Source organism: Oryzias melastigma, linkage group LG11 (genome assembly GCF_002922805.2).
Source record: "Oryzias melastigma strain HK-1 linkage group LG11, ASM292280v2, whole genome shotgun sequence".
Taxonomy (NCBI): domain Eukaryota; kingdom Metazoa; phylum Chordata; class Actinopteri; order Beloniformes; family Adrianichthyidae; genus Oryzias; species Oryzias melastigma.
In genome coordinates this window covers 25,930,031-25,950,881 of record NC_050522.1, presented here as the reverse complement: position 1 = coordinate 25,950,881, position 20,851 = coordinate 25,930,031, and the positions used below count along the sequence as shown (strand labels likewise).

General features: G+C 38.4%; 1 protein-coding gene and 1 long non-coding RNA gene across 13 annotated transcripts in view; one reads left to right on the top strand and one right to left on the bottom strand.

Moving 5' to 3' along the window:
• Window positions 1-14,869, bottom strand: part of LOC112162616 (sodium bicarbonate cotransporter 3) — a 61,085-nt gene extending 46,216 nt beyond the window's left edge. For 6 of the 12 annotated variants that reach the window (XM_036214178.1, XM_024298434.1, XM_036214179.1 and 3 more), the window contains exon 1: window positions 14,701-14,869. In XM_036214178.1, coding sequence (XP_036070071.1) covers window positions 14,701-14,742 — 42 coding nt within the window. In that variant the 5' untranslated portion in view covers window positions 14,743-14,869. Of the gene's footprint in view, window positions 1-8,272; window positions 8,769-14,700 lie in introns of those variants that run through there. The other 6 variants (XM_024298440.2, XM_024298442.2, XM_024298443.2 and 3 more) reach the window with 3 other exon arrangements.
• A 33-nt stretch (window positions 14,870-14,902) lies between these two features.
• Window positions 14,903-17,260, top strand: LOC112162619. Its single transcript, XR_002922109.2, has 3 exons — window positions 14,903-15,026; window positions 15,109-15,218; window positions 16,677-17,260. It is a non-coding gene; the product is annotated as an uncharacterized LOC112162619 (long non-coding RNA).
• The last annotated feature ends 3,591 nt before the right edge of the window (window positions 17,261-20,851 follow it).

Below are 20,851 nucleotides of genomic sequence, written 5' to 3'. Positions count from 1 at the left end.
TTTTTTTTTAATAATAAAAATGTCTCTTTTTTTTTTGGCACGAAAAAAAGCAAAAATTAAAAAAAACCTAGAATCTCTCAAAAAATGTTCAAACGTTTGACAGAAGCTCATAACTTTTCTTCAAAATAAGAGATGCTCAGTGCCAAACAGGATCATCTCAGTGCACCAATGTTGTACGGCATAAGATAAAATGTTCTTTTAACTCATAAAAGCACATAAAAGATGAAACTTTTGAAAGTTTTTCTTTGCATATAAATCTGTTCATTCTGGAGGTAGAGTTGATTAAACAAGACGTTTTCAGGTCAACAGGATGTAAAAACCTTCATAGTTTATCATCTATGTGAACCTCAGACATCAATTTATACATTTAACTCATCTACATCCTTACTTTAAAAAAATGCTAATTTAGTTTTCTTTACCTTTTTTGTTCTTTCTCTCCTCTTTGTCCTCAGCAGTCTTACACTGCTGGGTTTTGTTATTTTAGTTTTAGGTTTGGTAGTCTTAGTTTGTGGGCTTTGTTTGTTTTCTTTAGGTAGTTTTGGTTAGAGGGAGCTGCTGACTCTGACGGTCGACATGGTGGGGTCAGCATTCTCCATGACTTATTTTCTGTTTGGTCAAGAACTAGTTCTAATGACGTCTTCCTCATCTTGGAACAGTTCGGTGATGACCTTTCCTCAACCTACAGCTTACAGGAAGGTCCATGTTTATGAGGACTTGACAGACCCGCACAAAGTCCAAACTCTCATTCTTCTAATCCAACACCAAAGTCTGACCTCTGGAAGAATAACCAGAACTCCCCATGAGAGATGAAGTAGTTCAGCTGCAAATGACGTCATCACGTGGGTGAGAGACATTCAGACAAGATGAGGGAATCCTTTCAGCGCTATGTGAAAAACATGAATACAGCAGACGGCTGAATGCGTAACCAGCCACCTAGCAACAACTTTGGTTCTCTGTCCTCTTTCTTTTGTCAGACCTACAATAGAGGAACATGATCCAACCCGGAGGAAATGACATTCCACATGTGCTGCACAGTGACAGACCATTCAGATGAAATAACTTCATCTGACACGGCCGCATGCACGTTTGCACCTTTCAGACCAAGATATCGACGATACACATGGTGATAGAATTGACCAAAAATGTATAGGAAGAAAAATATTATTTATAAATGATCTCTAGTATCACTCTAAACATGTGAGTTTGCCTGAATTCAGCAAAAAACACTTGATATGCTACAAATACACTGGTGAATAACCACATCCCAGAAGGTGTTTCACTTCTTCTATGAGATAACAAATATATTTTTAAAACAAAAGCAACTTCAAAGGAGTAATCATGTCTTATAACTAGAGCTGGGAACCAATAACAATGCGATGCGGAAGACATGGTCTTACGATATCGATAATATCACGATACTGGGATAATTGGTTTAAAGGTTTGTGCAACGTTGCTGAAATCAATAATACTGTCGTTGACAAGCACTGACACCAATTGAATTGAAATTATCTGTAAAATTCAGTGCTAACAATAGTAAACATGAACAACAGTACCACTACTTGGTGCAAAATTGTTGTAAACAACAACAGTCTGACAATGCTCGACCCCCATCTACCTCTGAAGGAACGTCTCACCAAAGGAACAACGTCTTACGGCCTCTTCAAACCAAAGTAAAAGATCGATACTTGGTGAGAACCTGTCCATAATCAATTACAAGGCCAAATATCGCGATACATCGAAATATCGATATTTTGGCACAACCCTACTTATAACCATAAGACTACACTGCTAAAGAACTTGTGTTCCACGATGCATGAGCACCTGAAGAGGAAGCACGTTGTGACTATGATAACACTGAAGAGGGATCTTCGTCTACGTAAGCTAAGCTAACATTAGCACAACCTCGACCCCTTCAGAGTGAACTGTTTCTGCTGAAGGAACATCTGCTCTCTGAAGAGATCAAGTCTTTCTGCAGACATGGAGACATGATCACTTTCCTGCTACCAGCAAGAACATCGGACAGTCTGGAATTCTATAGAGTCAGAGTGTAGAGAAGCAGAATACAGTTGTGAGCATTCAGCACCACAAATTGCACTTCTGTTATAATCAAGTCAGTGGAACCAACACTTTATCTTTAGTGAAAAATAGTTATTTGATTCAGATGCAGACTTCATTTGATTGAAGTCTTGATTTCATGTCAAAAACTAATGAAGGAAAAAAGCTGCAGAATTCATTAAAGGTTTAATAAACCATCATCCTTATTTTTAGTTAGCATATAGCTTAAACACTTCAAGTTTAAAGCTAATGATTAAGATTTGTGTTTAACATCCAGTTTATTCATGGTGTGATTAGTCGACTTATTAAAAAAAAATAATAGTTGATTATTCGACTATTAAAATAATCGTTTGTGGCAGCTCTACTTTCATTTTACTAACAAAGTTCACACTTGGGTTGGAAACGCCTGTTCAAGCAACCAATGTCAATAAAAAGTCTACATAAACGAACACATCTGAGTGTTTTGGGCTTTTGAGTTCAAAACTCACGTTTATGCATCACTTGAGTTTGAAGTCTGTTTGTCGCCTCTTACTGAAAGCTAAACCACTTGAACTTTGACCAATCAGGGACTGATTTGGTTGGTAGTTGGCGTCCTTTCCAAAATACAGAAGTGTGCGCCGCTTGAAAATAAATCATGAAGGAGAAATGAAAAGTTGAGTTTGTGTCCGGCTGGGATTCTATGACACCAAGTCTGTCATGTATCGGAATAGAGCTGTGAAAGAAAATCTGGAGCAAGATTTTCACCACTTCAAGTTTTTTCCACCAAGACTCTTCCAGCTGTGACTACATACACTAATATAGGTAGTGATAGAAGTGCAGTCGAGTCTGTCTTCTGCACGTTCTTGAATGGGCCACACAAGCCCGGTGTGTATGTAGCTAAGAGGTAGTTCTTGTTCCAATGTTCTCTGATATTAATCCTCCAGTTTGTGCTGATTTAATTAGTCTGTTTGTACTTTAACTTTATTGGTTACAAAAAAAACTGTTTGCTTTCTGAAATGGAAAAAGGTTGTTTGCATTTGTCCCACATTGTCCTAATAACCCCAGAGAGAGTGGAGCAGTTACTCTCTATACCCTCACTGTCTACAAGGATTGACCTACATGGGTTTGAGCTCCGTAGACAGTAGAACCTCTAAATCTGTATCTTAAATGTACGTAAGCCATAGAAAACCATTTTTGTTTACGATGTCTGACTTGGTTTTTGTGTTCTAACGCTTTAGAGCAGAATAAACTTTCCAGGCAATGCTTATTAGTTCCTCCCTACGCAGCAACGGGAACATGGGTACCCTGCAGGATACACAAATAGACCCAAGAGCTAATAAAACAAATTTACTACCAGCATGCCCGTAGGAGGAAACACATCAAACAGCAGAGTGGTTTGGGTTGGTTATGACAGGAGCCTGGTGGTCCAAGAAGCATTTTCCATTCAGCTATAACTTAGTCTGTAATATCATCTACAGCAGGAGTGTCAAACTCAAACGCAGAGGGGGCCAAAATCCAAAACACACCTTAGTTCAAGGATAAACATTTATTAAACACTCTAAAACTACAGTTTTAAAACTTAACTTTTAAACATAATTATAAACTAGCATTGACTGAGATAATGAAAGAGTGAATGCTGTAAGCTGAATTTGGATGCTGAAAATGCTAGTGTTAGCTAAAAACGCTGAAAATTATAGCTAAAAAGTGCTGAAGCTGATAGCCAACTAAAATATTAGCTAAATGTAAAATTAGCCTATTAAAAAAAAAGGTTAGACAAAACACCTAGCATGTAGCTGAAAAAATGACTAAACTTCAAAGTAGCCTTGAAAATGGAAAAAAGCCTAAATTAGCCAAGACAGTTAGCATGCAGCTGAAATATTACCTAAACTCCAAAACGGCCAAAACACTTAAGAAAAAAAGCATAAATTAGCTAAAGCAGATAGCATATAGTGGGAATATTAGCTAAAATCCAAATTAGCCTACAAAAAGTCTAAATTAGTCAAAACAGCTAGCATGTAGCTGAAGTATTAGCCTACCTGCTAAACTGCCTCAAAAACAAGAATCCTAAATTAGAAAGACATGTAGCATGTAGCTAAATCATTAGCTAAACTCGAAATTGCCTAAAAAAATCTTAGTAAATGCCAAAATAGTCCAAAAAACTAGCAGAATGCCAATTTTTTAAACTTTAAACCGTAACTTTTCAACATAATTATGAATAATAAAAAAGCAGGAATATTATTCCAGAATAAATCAACTTAAACCTTAAATAACTTTCAATATTTTACTCTCCATAAAAATATATTTAGTCAAAATTACATTGGGTCACAATAACAATACAATGATCTGGAGGGCCGGAAAGAATTACCCGAGGGCCAAATCCGGCCCCCGGGCCTTGACTTTGACACATGATCTACCAGGTCAATGGTTGGCCAAATATCAGAAGTAGTTTTTTCAGAAAAGAAACATGTTTTCCGTCAGCGGTTTCTGAACGTCTTGTTCTGTTCTTCTCACCTGAGGTTTGCTCAACCTCCTATAGACGGGTTTCACAAACTCTTCCAGCCTTCTTTCTCTGAATTCTTCCTCTGCTTGATCCACAGGTCACCTTTGTTTGCTGTAATTGCTAAAAGTAATTACAGCGCTGTCTTCTCCATGCACCGCCGACACAGTGTGGCCTGTCGAGTGACATTTTACAGGACCTCATGGAAAACTACTGTACATGCCAGACAGTAACACTACAGACCTTCTCACATCTTCAAGGTCCCCTGACCTGTCAATATTTCCCAGGTCACTAAATATTATCATCGTCATATTTAGCAGATGACCTAATCTCTAGGTTAGGCTTTGCTTTGTTCTAAGTGACTAAACGAAACAAAATGATACTTCTGGTACATTCCAGTACACATTTCTGTCATGAAAGCAGCACTCACTTTCATTTACACAAGTTCTTACACTAAATTCCCAGAATTCCAAGCTCTGAAGCACTTCTGTGTGTTTGAGCTGCTTTGTGTATGGGATAATGCCCAAAAAGGTGTGCATTATCAGCAAATAATGGACAATACAGAAGCCTGGGGGCTTCCATGAAGTCTGTTCGTTTCTGATAATGCACACCACTTTGGGCATTATCTCACAATCACTTGTGAAAAAAATAAGTATTCAATCTTTTTTAGTAGCCTACTTTAATCTTGTTATTTTTTTATGCCTAAACTGACTATTGGATATGTGGTGTGATGCGTTGTCATGGTAACTGCTGCAGAGCCCAAACCAAACCAAGATAAGTGGCATGGAAGCAGCATGATAGGTGAAACAAGCATCAGTTCAGTTGCTACGGTTACCAACTGGTGTTTGGAACATTTGAGAGATGTGACCAGAACTTCTAAACTTCAAGCCAAAACCAAAAAAAACATAATTTTCTAGGACATAGTTTCTGCAGAGAGGCAGGAGTTCATAAAAAAATCAGCTATGAGTTGTGGGGTTGTGTCCTCATTTCCCATCATCCCTATGTTTACACACTCTCCCAACCTGGATCTAGTCATCTAGTCTTGGGCGCTGCGTCAAAGCCACAAGCTTTTCTAACAGCATTTTTTTCGTCTGCTCCTGATTCACAATGATTTGAATAAAATACTCAGATATGATATTTTAAGCTTCATTTTCTTTATATATCTCCTCTATCGTGTCAAAAAAAGAAAACACATTCTCACTCCCATCTTGTCATATATATGGTTCGTATGGTTCAGCCCCCTCAGCGTCATTTTTTTTACGCTTGTTGGGTGTTCTGATGTGCTGGCTGTTCCTATCAACCTCCGGGTCGCGAACCGGTACTGGTCTGAGGGTCGCTTGGTAGCGGGCCAGACGGGTAAAAATGCATATGCTAATCAGAGGTAGCGCTGTGGATCGCCACTTAGGTGGCGGTCCGAATCAGCACAAAAATCCAACCATGATTATTACTTTTAAATATGTTTGTTGCTATGTGTATGTTTTTTTTACTGATGTATGAAAATTTTAATGATTTCTATTAAATCACCATTATTTATACATTTTATTTAGAACAGGAGATCAGAATCAACACAACTGATAAAAAGATGGAAAGAAATGGTGTTTGTCCATTTAAACTTTTTAAGTCAAGTTCAGCAGTAACATAAACAACAACAAAAACATAAAAATCACTGCTGTTTTGGATAATTTAACAATAAAACCTAAAAATGTTCTCATAGTTTTTCCATCCTCAACGTTCGTCAACATTTCACATTCTAAGAATTTCATATTGGTGCAAGGCTGGTATAAAAAGTCACACTTCCACACTTCTGCTTTGCAGAGTAATACCACAAACAATTATTTTAATAGTCGACTAATCACCGAATATTTTTTTTTTCAGATTAGTCGACTTAAAGGTTCACTTCCAAACTGGATGTAAAGCTAACATCTTGACCGTCATTAGCGTCAAACTAACTAAAAACTAGATGTAAAGCATAAATTTGGCTGGTAAAAATGCTGAAGCTGATATCTGAAAACGCTGAAGTTGATAGCTAAAATATTAGTTAAATGCCAAATAAAACCTAAAAAACTGAAAAAAGCCTAAGTTAGCCAAAACCGCTAGAATCCAACTGAAATATTAGCTAAACTCCAATATAGCCTAAAAAAGGAAAAAATCCTAAATTAGCCAAAACAGCTAGAAATATTAGCTAAACTCCAAATTAGCCTAAAAACCTTAATAAATGACAAAATAGTCCAAAAATCTATCAGAATGTCATTATAACTTTAGACTTTACTACACTCTGACTCCGTATAATATAAAGTAACGATTAATCGACGATTAAATTAGTCGTCGACTATTTTAATAGTCGATTAATCGACTAATCGTGGCAGCTCTAATGCAGAGCTGGACATCTGAACGAGGCTGCATCTCTGCTTCAAAATCCGCTGGATTTACGTTAATTGCGTCAACTGTTGAAGAGTTACCACAACCATAAAGTTCTGGTGTTAAATTTGTTTTTCAGAACTTGTGTCAGGGAGCAGAACTTCAGTCTCAGTTTTTGAACTGAAAAAAAGCTCTCGTTAGATTTACTTTGAAACCAGAAAACTTCACCGACACGAAGATTTGTTTACTTGCGGTGACAGTAGCTTTGATCTTTCAGTTTTGTTTTAGTTCAAAAACTTAAAATCCAACATTAATCTGCATTTCAAACCAATAAATAAATCGTTCCTGAATAATAATTTACTACCCTCAATTAAATTTATAAAAATCATGAATCAGCGATCTTGGACGTCGCTAATATTCAAACTCAAATTTTCGGGAGCAGATCGCGAGTCTCCGAGTGCTCGGGTACTTGTTACAGCACTAATCAGGAGCCCTCAGGACGTGGACTTGGACGCGCACCAGTACCGGTTCTGCATCCGTTACCGTGTCCCGAGGGCTGGAGACCCATAATTGAAGAGGAACAGCCAGCATGTCAAAAAACGACGAGTTGGGGACCCAAAACGTCAAGAATGACGGGAACCGTACGTCCATGTCTGGTGACTGGAGAAAGTGTAGCAAGAACATGTCAAAAACAGTTTTCATTGGACTCCAAAACTCCAAAAATGACATTTGGTTTCTTGTTAAATAAAGTCCAGATGCTCTAATATGTCCTGTACTTTCGCTTTGCAAAATAAGTTTGAGGATTTGCTGCAAACGCAGGGATGTTATGCTGAGTTCTGCTTAGCCGAGTCGGACTTTCACGTTTCTGAAACCTCGCTAGCTTTGAGCGGGAGACGGTTCAGGTGAAAACTGGCGTTTGATGTCAAAAGTTTTCTAAATTTGAAAACAGGTCTTCAAAACTCGACAATATGGGCAACGAACACCCCTCCCCAAAATAAATATATCGTCCCTGCACACAAGTATTAAGATATATTTATTACTACAATCGCTACTATCAGAAGTCATTTCCATATCAGAGGAAAAGCGTCTCATTTTACAGCATGCTATTGTTTGGATTTTGCTAACATGAGAACCACAGTTCCTGTTGCGTTTCTCTGCTCCCCTTCTGCCATAACGACTCATTTCTGCCATTCTGGACCAGTCAAGGATATTAAGACAACTGTTTAAATTTAAGATCAACCCTTCTTTCACTATAACCCTCCATCTCCACATCTCCATTTTTTTTTTTGCCATGGCTGAATGTTCTGACCACCAACCATAAACACAACACAGCAAAGCAGCAGCGATATTGAACCAATAACAGGCGGACAGAATCCGACATACCAGCATGTGGTCCTCTCTGTCTTCCTCCATTCCAAACATCAGAAAAAGATAATGTCAATGTTTCTTCTTTGTGGTGGTTATTTTTGTCGTCTGTGAGGCGAGCGGTAACGGCGGCGGCGGTGTCACGCGTGCATGTTGCCTCTTCCTGCGCTCATCACTGTATACAAAAGGAGGCTGAGGGAGAGCGAGCGAGCTGCTTCAGAACACACAGTGCTCGCTCCGCCGTACCCTGACAGCCCGCTCTTTGCCAAGCGGCCAATCCCACCATGCGACCATGAATATTTCATAGGCGGGAGCCTGAAAACACCCACGTGCGCGGAACCACACAGGGGACACACTCGCACAGTTGGAGGACATGCAGATCCTTAGTCGCTGAGGTATTCAGGTCAAAAATGAAGAGCCACCCCCCCCACACACAACACAAGTAAATAGAAACAGCAGCACACGTGCACTCGGTATTCCGGACTGCATTGGGCATAATTCCAAATGCATCCGAGGTTTTTTCACTTTGACATTCACGGCGCTGATGGGAGCTTCAAGGTTGAGTCTTTCAACAGGCTGCAATACTGCGAGGAACGGCTGGTTTCCACAACATGAGGAGAACAGAAGAACGTCCTTCTGAAACATGAGCAGCTATGGAGCAGCCCCTCAGTTTAATTTAAGGAAACCCTGTTTATTCTCGTCTGATTCCAAATGTCCTCTGGGTAACAAACATAACAGCAGAAGTGAACCTAAACATCTACAAACGTTCATGTAAAATGGTCCAAAGGTTTCATGAAATCAGCAGAAATAGTGACATCTAAAGGCGGATAAGGACCGCCCCCTTTACCCCCCTTTACAGAACCCAGACGTCCAGATTTTTGGTCTTTTTGAACTTGTCTGTGAAATTCTAAGGTTTTATCACATGTACTTAAAAACATGAATATATATACAGTAAGTGTCTTCAACTGGTAGATGTTTTTTTCAAGAGAAAGAAAAATGAATATTCATTATATTCAATCAAATAAATCAACCCAAGAATGTGAACTAGAGCTGCCACAATTAGTCAACTAATCGACTATTAAATTAGTCTACGACTAATTTAATAGTCAACTAATCGACTATTAAATTAGTCTACGACTAATTTAATAGTCGATTAGTCATTATTTTATGTTATATGGAGTCGGAGTGAAGTAAAGTTGAAAATTATAATGACATTCTGCTAGCTTTTTGGACTATTTTGGAGTTTAGCTAATATTTCCGCTACATGCTAGCTGTTTTGGCTAATTTAGGAATGGTTCTTGCGTTTTAGGCTAATTTGGTGTTTAGCTAATATTTCTGATACATGCTAGCTGTTTTGTCTAACGTAAGCTTTTTCTCAGTTTTTTAGCCTAACTTGGCATTTAACTAATATTTTAGCTGGCTATCAGCTTCAGCATCTTCAGCTATCAGCACAAGCTTCCTCAGCGGCCAAATTCAGCTTCCAGCATTCACACTAGCATTCTCACAGGTAATGCTAAATATCTAGTGTTTAGTTAGTTCAAAGCTAATGATGGTTAAGATGTGTGCTTTATATCCAGTTTGCGCATGACACGATTGTTCGACTAATCGGACAAAATAATCAGTGATTAGTCCACTATTAAAATATTTGTGTGTGGCAGCTCTATTGCTAATGTGAAGGTTTCCTAAAGAAGTAAAATAAACTTAGATTTGTTTAAGTCAGAAGAAAATAGAAACACTTTCAATCATTTTTTTATTGACAACACAAGATTGAAATCTCTTGAAGTTTCTTGTAGCCTTCAGTTAAAATAAACACAAGAACAACCATAAGACATTTAGTAAAGAAGCTGCTTTAAGCTGTAATAGCATCTTTATCAAAGACCATCTCTATGGCAACACAAGATTTAAGGCCACAAGCTTCAAATCCACCACAGGAGGCCAAATTGTGACATATCGTATCTTACAGACTTGAGCTGCACATTGTAACAAAGATCTTTGGTTTTTCTGTTTAGATCTGGTCAGTGCTTTGATGACTGTGGCTAAAACTGAACCCAGGTTCCATTTTTGCCATAAAGGAAGCCTTGAAAGCCCCGAACCACCATCCCACTCATACGGCTGGGGGAGAAAGGATTGTTTGGTTGAACTGTTTTTTTGTGGAGAATTATATTGTAGTTTCTCTTTGATCATAAGAGCGGAAACAAGAATTTGATATTAGTTTGGAAATAACAGCGACTGCTGGTGAACATCTAACAGATGATGGAATTATGCTGCTTCATACAGCAGACACTCAGAAATCTGTGAAAGCTGTTCAGGAAAAACACTTTCTTTAGCTCAAAAAGTGAGACGTGTACATTTGGGGCAAGTTCAGAATTAAAAAAGAAAAGTTAGATGTCAGAACTTAGGAAACCCCAAAACACTGATGTCTGAATGATTTGGTTTAGTTTGAATTTAATCCCAGAACCTCATCACATGCAGTCTCATTAAAAATGCTGCTACCTGGGCAACTCAAACAGTTCATTCATGAACATATATCTATTGTTTTAGCTTCATCTATTCACATTAAAGTAAAAAATGATTTAAAATAAGTCTTAATGTTTATTTTATTCTCTAAAATGGCGATGAAACGAAGAGTTTTGACAGTTTAACTGCTTGAACTCAGACCAGTCGGGATCCTTCAGATTGGACTCAAAAACTGAACCCAGAGTGTTCGGTTCTGATTGGCCAAAGTGGTTGCCATAGAAACGTTGATTCAGACCAATGACTGTTTATAGAGAACTGGACCAAATGACCCCTCCCTCCTCATGTTCCAAACAGGAAGTGGCTCCAAGAAGCCAAAATGCCATAGAATTCCATCGAGAAATAAACAGCAGTTACTCGTCACTTTAACGTTTTCTTAACATGCTAATGCTTCATGCTAATCCAAGGTTGTTTTTTTCAGGTTATAAACAGACCAATCAGATGCCTCAGTAAAAGGATGTGGTGTCCGCTGGCCCCGCCTCCAACGTTTGATTGACAGATTGAGACAATAGTGTTGCATAATCAGGGTTTATATATATATTAAATGGAATTCTCCCGAGCCCGCTTTTAAACATTTACTCATGATCTGCAGTTACCATAGAAACGTTGACAGACTTGAACCAATCACTGTCTAACATGGAGATGTCCGTATCGCAAAAATGGTGACTTGGTTTTATTTCGCTGGAGCAGGAAGTAAGACGTTTTTATGGGGGACTTCACGCCCACTCAGTCCAGTTCTTTGTATACAGTCGATGAGTTTGATCAATCACTGTTGACTTGGCGATATCCGTATTGCAAAAAAAGTGGTGACTCTTGGCTTCATTTCACTGAAGCCAGAGGTAAGATCATTTCAAAGGATGAAGTCACACCCACTCGTTCCTGTTCTCTGTATACAGTCGATGAGTCGTACCGAATGGGACCAATCACTGCTTACTGGCGACGTCTGGCTCCACCATGGCAGAGTCCGTATTTCAAAAATATGGCGACTGAATTGACTTTAAATCTTTGAAGCTGGAGGTAAACCTTTTTCAATGGGTGACGTCACTCTCAATCCAGTTCTCATGAGTTGCTTGTAGCTGTTTTAAACGAGCTGAAACTGCTGCTAAATGCTAAGCTAACCAAACACTACGTTTTTTTTTGGCTATTTAAACAACATTGTTTCATTTTAACCAGATGTTGGTGACCTTGTACCTTAACTGGCTGAATCTGATGAACAACTTTTTATCAAACTGCAAACAAAACCATTTTTCATCAGACTAAACACAGAAGGATTCATTTACAAACACGTATAAAATCCTCCAATCCCATTCCTCACCACCTGATTGGTGCACCTCAAAACAGCTAAAGAGCAATGAACCACCAATGCAAAACGATTTAGTTGTTACTTCATTAGCAAGACTCCTTCTAATTACACGATGGTTCTCAATCGTATTCTCTTTATTACACTACTTTCTGGGATTAGCTATGCTATGCACAAAGAGGCTCTATTTAGTTCACATTAATTAGCCGAAAGGAACTCAGTCCTAATGTACGACTTAAAGGCTGTGGTTAAGAGCTAAGCGTATTGTCGAAGATCTCCACATGCAATTATTGCCATTCTTAGTGCCAAGTTAATCAAAATGTAGAACTACAGTAGTTTCAAAGTCCAAAACAAACTGAGTTTTCCACTGAATGTGTTCATTTGGGAGCAAAGCCAACATTTTATTGGACGATACACAACTTTAGATCAATACTAGTTACTAAAGGATTCAAACCAAAATTACTTTATTTTGGCACATTCATCAAAATTAAGAACAACTCTCACCTCAATACAGAACAGATAAACAACATTCAAGCTTTCTTCTTCTCTGTCTTTCTGTTGCTCACTTTAGGGGGAAAATAATTACCTTCTCCACAGCATACTCCTCCTCAACCACCTTCATCTCTGAACCTCCTCTTCCTCCTGGTAGCTCCAACTTTTTACCAGCATCACTGTCCAACCTCTCAAACCGTCTCCATCTGCTTCCCGGCATCTTTCTCCAGAACATCTGACGTGATGTGTTCTTCTGATTGATCCTGTCCATCATAGAACTTCAACATCTTTGGACATTTTTAATGAATTTTAACTATTTCTTTATGTTTTTAGTGAAACTAATTCAAACTAGAAAAGTTGCATTTCCTGCGATAATGTTTTTTGTGGAACGTAGTTGTAGAAGATGCAGATGCTTTTTGCTGAAAATGGTGATGCAATTTACTTTATTTGCTGAAAATGCAACAGCTATTTGCTAAATGTTAAATTTTCTAAAAGACTGGAAATCTCATTAAAGAATTATGAAAGAGTTCTGAAGTTGACGTAAATTTCTGAAAAATGTATAGCAAAATTGCTTAATAATCCCTAATATATGCCAAGTTTACAAACACTAAATAAGCATAAAAACCCTCAGTAGATGCCAAATTAGCCAAAAAAGCTAGCTCGTTGCTCAAATACTAGCCAAACTCCAAAACAGCCTAAAATTCTTCCGTAAACTAAATTAGTCAAAAATGTTAGCATGTTGCTAAAATTGAAGCTAAACTCTAAATTAGACTATAAAACTTCAGTAGGTAACAAATTAGCCCAAAATTTTAGGAAGTTGCTAAAATATTAGCTAACTCCTAATTAGCATAAAAAAGCAAACACATTGCTTAAATACTGGCTAAACTCCAAAATAGTCTAAAATTCCTCAGTAAACTAAATTAGTCAAAAACGTTAGCTTGTTGCTAAAATATTAACTAAACTCGTTTTTTTTTAATTACTGTAAAGATGAAAATATATCCCATGAATATATTTAAATGTATTTTTTACTAATCGTATTAAAATTTGAAGGCTTTCTCATTCATTTCCTATGGGGCATATTTTGCTCAATATTTAAAAAAAACTATAATGTTTATAAATACCAAGAATACAAGCAGTAATGTCCTTAACGTTTTGATACCAAGATTGTTGAATTTGCTTAAAGTGTGATTGAGTTTAATGAGCAGAAAAACGTACAGAAAGAAGCAGGAAAATCACTGAATGCTGCATTCACACAATGACGGACTTCTATTAAAATTATGTTTAAATGTTTGTTACTGTATTATTAAACATGGATTGCACAAACATGGCATGTGGCTCTGAAAATGGACATGTAAAAAAACTCAGATTAACCAAATAGAAAGTCTGAAAGAAGAAACAGAATTTACAAATAAAGTCAGACTTAAACTTGTGTAAAGCCCAAATATTCATACAGTAATTGACACTATAGTACTTACTTTGAACCAAATAGTTGTATTTATAACTGTGTAACTCACACAGATTCTGTGTGTAAATAAATCCACGTTACTGTAAAACCCAACACCTCTGATGTCACCATGTAAACCCCAGCTGTGCAGCCTCCTCTCCTGAGGTGTTAAAGCTGAACAGAACCGGTTTAGACCCGGAACTGGTTCTGGTTCCTCCAGAACTTGGAGTCACACCTAATAAAAGCCAAACTTCACCATATTTGTGTGTGTTTACAGGGAAGTCTGTGCTGCGGCCGTAAAGGCAGAGCAAGTCACGCACCTTCAACTATTTATAGGATGTTCAAAGCCGCGCGCTTCACTTCACGCGGGGCTGATTTACGGCTAATGTTTTCTCGAACTACCTCAAGTTTTGCTAACTAAAAAACCCGGGCTCGCGCGCGCGGCTCCCGCTTTCCTTTTAAGGGAGTTTTTCTGACCCCGCGTGTCGATTTACCGACACAGAGGGGTAGAAAGTAACGTGTGAGCGCGCCACGTGAAAGCCGGCTAACAAAGGCGGTCCCCGGACGATGCCGCACCGGCTCCGACTCCCCAGCATCCCCCGCACCTCTGCCGCAGCGGGCGAACACAACTCCGGACAAAGAGACGCTCTGTCGCTGCGGCTCTCCGCCGGAGCCGGCATTCCTCCGGGTACTCACGGCTCTCAGAAGGGGTCGCATTTGCTCCAGAGGCTCGTCCATGTCACCATTCCGGTCCCGAAACCACCGGATGCACTCCTAAACGGCTGATGCACGGTACAGGCTGGGCTGGGCCGGCTGACACTCCGGGGAGACGGGCTGGCTCTCCCCCCTAACGACAGCGCGAGGACACGCCCCCCGCGGTGAATGACAGCAGCTGTCAGCCATTCAGATTTAAAAGCACGACATCGAGAGCCAATGAAATTAAACGAGGCAGTATAGGGGCGGGGCTTCATTTTCAGTTGCTGGAAAGCCTGCAGGACGTGTTTGAAAAGAAGTACTGAAAAGTGAATATTATCTAATATTAATCATTATTTTTATTATTATTTTAAAATGTTATTTTCTAATTATTTTTTATTGTTTTTGTAGAGAATACGGAGCAGACGAAAAATGAAAAAGCTTATAGCCGTAAGGTAAGTGAGAGAGTCGGAGGGCCACAAGCGCCACTCCATTCTGATGTATCCACTGAAGACAAATAGGTACGTCTATGTTTTTTTCATCTAAAGCTAAAAATAGTATTTCCGATACTGTTCGGCGTTTTTGTTAAGCTAACATCTTGTTAATATCAGCTTGTGGTTGCTAGGGGGCTTCCAAGCTAGCAGCAGAAAATGTCAGGAGAATCTAGCAGAGAAAAAATATGGCGCCCAAAAATTAATAGCCGGAAGTAGGGCTGCTACAAACATTATTTTAACAGTCCACAAATCACTGATTATTTCTTCTGATTAGTCGAATAATTGGGTCATGTAAAGCACACATCTTAACCATCATTAGCTTTAAACTAACTAAAAACTAGATATATAGCATTAGCCGTGATAATGCTAGTGTAAATGCTGTAAGCTGAATTTGGCTGCTGAAGATGCTAGTGACCATAGTGAAAAACACTTAAATTGATAGCTAAAAGTGCTGAAGTTGATACCTGAAAATGCTAAAGCCGATAACCAGCTAAAATATTAGATAAATGCCAAATTAGCCTAAAAAACAAACAAAAAAAGCCTAAATTAGCCAAAATACCTAGCATGTAGCTGAAATATTAGCTAAACTCTAAAATAGCCTAAAAAAACTTTAATAAACGCCAAAAAAAAGTCCAAAAAGCTAGCAGAATGCCATAATAACTTTCAAATTCACAAACACTCTGACACCATATAATATAAAGTAACGACTAATCGACTATTAAAGTAATTGTCGACTGTTTTAATACTCAATTTACCGTTAGTCGACAAATCGTGGCTGCCTTCCTCTTCCAGAGCCAGCCGCAACAAAAATATCGTTTTAAACTTAACCTTTTTCCTTTTTTTCTCTCTTTTATCGACCCTTTTTGACGCTTTTTTTTTCTCTGTGACTCTCTTTGTTATGGAGAAAAAACGGCATTTAGCGGCTCTGATCATCTCATTCACGGAGAAAAAACTCTTGCAGTTTATTCACATTCAAAGGTGTAAAAGCTGATAGTTCTGAAAAGGCTTTGAAATAATATATTTAGATGGTTTCCTAATATTTAGGAAATTTCGCTTATTCAACCAGCTAAAGTTGCGATTACCGCTTCCAGCTACAGATTGATGCTGGCGCCTTTTGGGTGTCACCAGAGTCCCCTCGAAATTGTAAACATGGGGATCATGGGAAATAAGGGTAGGCTTACTTTGAGCTAACAGTCCTGCCCACAACTCGGAGGGAAATTTCTGAACTCCTGCCGCTCTGCACAAACTATGTCCTAAAAAAACTACAGAAGTTTTTCTGTTCCATTAGATTCTGAATTTTTTAAACCTTTCAATTTTCTTTTGTATTTTTTGAACTTCCAAAAGCAAAATTTTATGTCCCAAAATATTATTTTCTATCTTAAATATTTCAGTGTTTTTAATTTTGAGACTCAACCTTTCGATGGCCCAGAAATTCAATGGAATAAAAATTAGATGGAAAAAAACTCGCTTTTTCCATCTCAGCAGAAGAGGTTCTGGAGCGCAAACGGAACCGATCGGCTGCTGTGCACGAGGGAACCACGTCTCCAACGGTCGACATGGCTGGGTCAGCAGTCTTCATGACTTACTTAACGTTTGGTCAAGGAGCCACCATCGAGATAAAAGAGCCACATGTGGATCTGGAGCTGCAGGTTGCAGATCGCTAATCTAGACCTTTGATATGTGTGTATCATCCAGGACATACACGATCTTAGTTTTGCATACCAGCTATAGTTCCGATGCTATTCATTTCTGTCAATCATTTCTATAAACGTTTGTGTTTTTTTGGTCAATAAGTTGTTAGAAGAACCATAAGCTGCAGGAGACCAAACTTTTTTTTACACTAAGCAGCCAATTCTGCTTTAGAGGCCTTGATAGTATGAGTGTACCAATTAGTTTTAACAACAATTCAATTCGTATCATAATCTGTGGTTGCCAATCCGATTCATAGTTGATCCAGGACATCTTTATCCAAAACGTCCAGCAGTTACTCAGAGATAAATAACTGGTACTGAACAGTGCCGGTGAAGTTTTCCAGATTCCTTGTATTTCTTCAAGATAATCAATTAAATATGTGTACAAACAAACAAGTAAACAGGAATAAAGTCCATTCACATTTTAGTTTGATAAAGTTCAGCCCACTGTTGTTTTTCCACATCAGAATAATCCACACTGTATGGTCAAGTCTTGTAATGACGGTTGATCAGTTTCTGCTCCATCACGTGTGTTGATGTGATGGCACTCAGTCATTTTTTGCATTATAGTAAAATAAACCTACCATCAATCTGAAAGATATTTTCTAAAATCGATTTTTTTCAATTGAAAGATTTTTTAATGGTACATGTCAATTCTCTAAGAAATGTTTTCAGTACCTTGTTGAATTGATGCTACCAAGGATAAACCCTTTAACTACCCCCCCCTCCTCAAAAAAACCCAAACTGTTTTGTTTTTTTCGCCGCTTATTGCCTTGGTACTGAGCCTCTGAAGGAATATATACATATATATATGTATATATATATATATATATGCGTATATATATTAAAGTAACATTTTTTTTCTAAAAATACTTAGGGACACTGTAAAAAAAAATTAAATTTACAAAATAAAAATTACAAAAATACTTAGGGGTTCTGTAAAAAAAAATGAAGTAAAAAAAAGTTCTGGCTACTAACCAGAACTTTTTTTCTAAAAATTAAAATAAAAAAGTAGTAAAAAGAAAAAAATCTGGTTAGTAACTGATGCTCACCAAATAGTAACTTTTGCACACCACTTACCATCTGGTGCGCAACAGTTACTATCCAGAATCTTTTTTTACTACTTTAATTTTTACCAAAAAAAGTGTGGTTTAGTAGCTGGTGCACACCAGATAGTAATTGTTTTTTTCTAAAAAATGAATAAAAAATGAATTAAAAAAAAAAAAGTTCTGGCTACTAATTGATGTGTTTCTAACCAGAGTTCTTTTTTTTAATATTTCAATTTTTGGAAAAAAAATGTTTTTTTTTACTTCATTTTTTTTTTCTTCAATTTCTCTTTAGGGACTCTGTACTTTGGGGAATTCTACACAATTCATATTTTTAAAAACATATTTCCCAAAAGTTTCCCACCATTTGGTTGAGCAGGCAGTTAAAGGGTTAAGGAAGGTCTGAAGGCAAAAAGTTGTCCAACCCAGCACTAGCAAGGTCCGTCCATCCATTTTCTAAACCCATTTTGTCTCTTGCGGGGTGACGGGGATGCCAGAACCTAACCCGACCACTCGTGGTCAAAGGCAGGGTTCACTCTGTCACAGGTCCACAATCACACCTACTCGCAAGATGTACCTAATAAAGTGGACAGTTGGTGTCTATTATCTCTGTTTTGCACATCAGATGTGGTTTCTATTCAATTCTGTCAATCATTTCTATAAATGTTTGTGTTTTTTTCTGAGTTTAAGTCAGTATTTTGCTGGAAGTCTCAGAAGAAGATTTTATACACTAAGAAGCCAATTCTGCTCCAGAAGCTTTGATAATCTTAAACTTAACTGCACAGATTTGTTTGGAATATTTTGTCTGGAACCCAAAATGTAGGAGACCCGAACTATGATGAGAGTTCATTCCTTCATTCTGTATGTGGCTAATTTATTATGTACCATTTAATGCAGGACTCCGCTCAATTTAGAGCAAAAGAACAAAGACAATGCAGAATATTTAATCATACATTTTTCCTGATTAATGATTAAACTAAAATGACATAAACTAAACTCAAGCACGAAAAAACACATTTGTAAAACTGGAGAAAAAGGTGATAACAGATGAACTAAGACTGACTAACCAGACTGAAAACTAATTACCTAAAAGAGAAGATTAAATAAAACAAATGAACATGTGAACAACTTAAGTGAAAGAAAAAAAAATCTGAACACCAATTTGATTACTCCTTTTTTCTTCCTTTTCTTTTTGTTTCTAGTCAATTTTCCTGCCACAAACAATGGGAGTCTGTTGCCATGGAAACCGCAAGCTGCAGCATAAACATTGTTAAAAAACATAAAAGGCCATAATTCATAATGATTTACATGACAACATTTGTGTTTAGTCTTCTTTACCAAGCTGTAGTAACATGGTTCTACCAGAAGATGGCAATGCTGTACAGAGCAAAAGTCAGTGGGTCAGAAAAGGCAAATCCTTCTTGGAGTTGAATGAAAAAAATCTATATTATTACACCATTAGCATATTGATTTTTTTATGATATAAAATAATTAAAATGTAAAAAACATAAATGAAACTCATCTGTTCTGAACATATTCAAGAACATCTATTGATGACCAAAAAAAAATGCAATTACTTATTTCTTCAAATTTTAAAGCAATGCTTGATAGTCTTGATCCAACACAAAGTTCCTCCAGAGCTGCCTGGCATCTTCCTTTAAATAGAGCTCGTTCAACATCCGACACGATCACGCGGCAGCTCAAAAATAGAGCTGTGAGGTGGGAGATCAAACTATCACCTCCTAATTGTGCCCTGAGTCTTAAAGAGGCTGAGGGCCTATTAGTGCAGGAAGACGTGTGCTGTGTTTTCCTGAAACATGCATGGGAACAATGCAGCAGGGAGATGAGTCAGATAAAAAGAACCAGCAACAGCAGCACTCTGGCATCCACCTGTGCTGAGACTCTCATAAAGGAAGGAGTTGGTAAAGTGGGGTATGTAATGACAAAGAAAGTTTCCTTCTTTGGAGCTGAATCAGAAACTTTCTTAAGTCCCACTATAGCTGTATCTCCTACACATTCTCATCCCCAAATCGACACAGACTGACGCTTGGTTAAGGACCCCTCCACGTCACTATTTGACGTTTTGGGTGTCCCCAACTCGTCGTTTTTTTTTTTTTACTTGCTGGCTGTTCGTAAAATCAAGGGTCTGTAGCCCTCGGGACGCGGTACCGAATGAGGTACCAAATGCAATACAGGATGCCCACTGGTCCTTGGACGTAGTACCAAATGCAGTACAGACTGGTCCTCCAGATGCAGTATCGGCTGTGGTACCGAATGCAGTACAGGACACTGACTGGTCCTCGGGACGTGGTGGCGAATGCAGTACAGACTGGTCCTCCGGACACGTTACCTGATGTGGTACCGAATGCAGTACAGACTGCTTCTTCCTTACATGGTACCGGATGTGGTACCGAATGCAGTAGAGACTGGTTCTAGAAACGCATTACCAGATGTAGTACAGAATGCAGTACAGACTGGTCCTCCGGACACGGTACTGGATGTGGTACTGAATGCAGGACAGACTGCTTCTTCCTTACATGGTACCGGATGTGGTACCAAATGCAGTACAGACTGGTCCTCCGGATACAGTACCAGCTGTGGTACCGAATGCAGTACAGGATGCCAACTGGTCCTTGGACGTTGTACCGAATGCAGTACAGACTGGTCCTCCGGACACGTTACCTGATGTGGTACCGAATGCAGTAGAGACTGGTTCTAGAAACGCATTACCAGATGTAGTACAGAATGCAGTACAGACTGGTCCTCCGGACACGGTACTGGATGTGGTACTGAATGCAGGACAGGACGCCGACGGGTCCTCTGGACGTGGTACTGGTTGTGGTACCGAATGCAGTACACACTGGTCCTCAGGATACATTACCCGATGTGGTACCAAACACATTACAAGATGCCGACTGGTCCT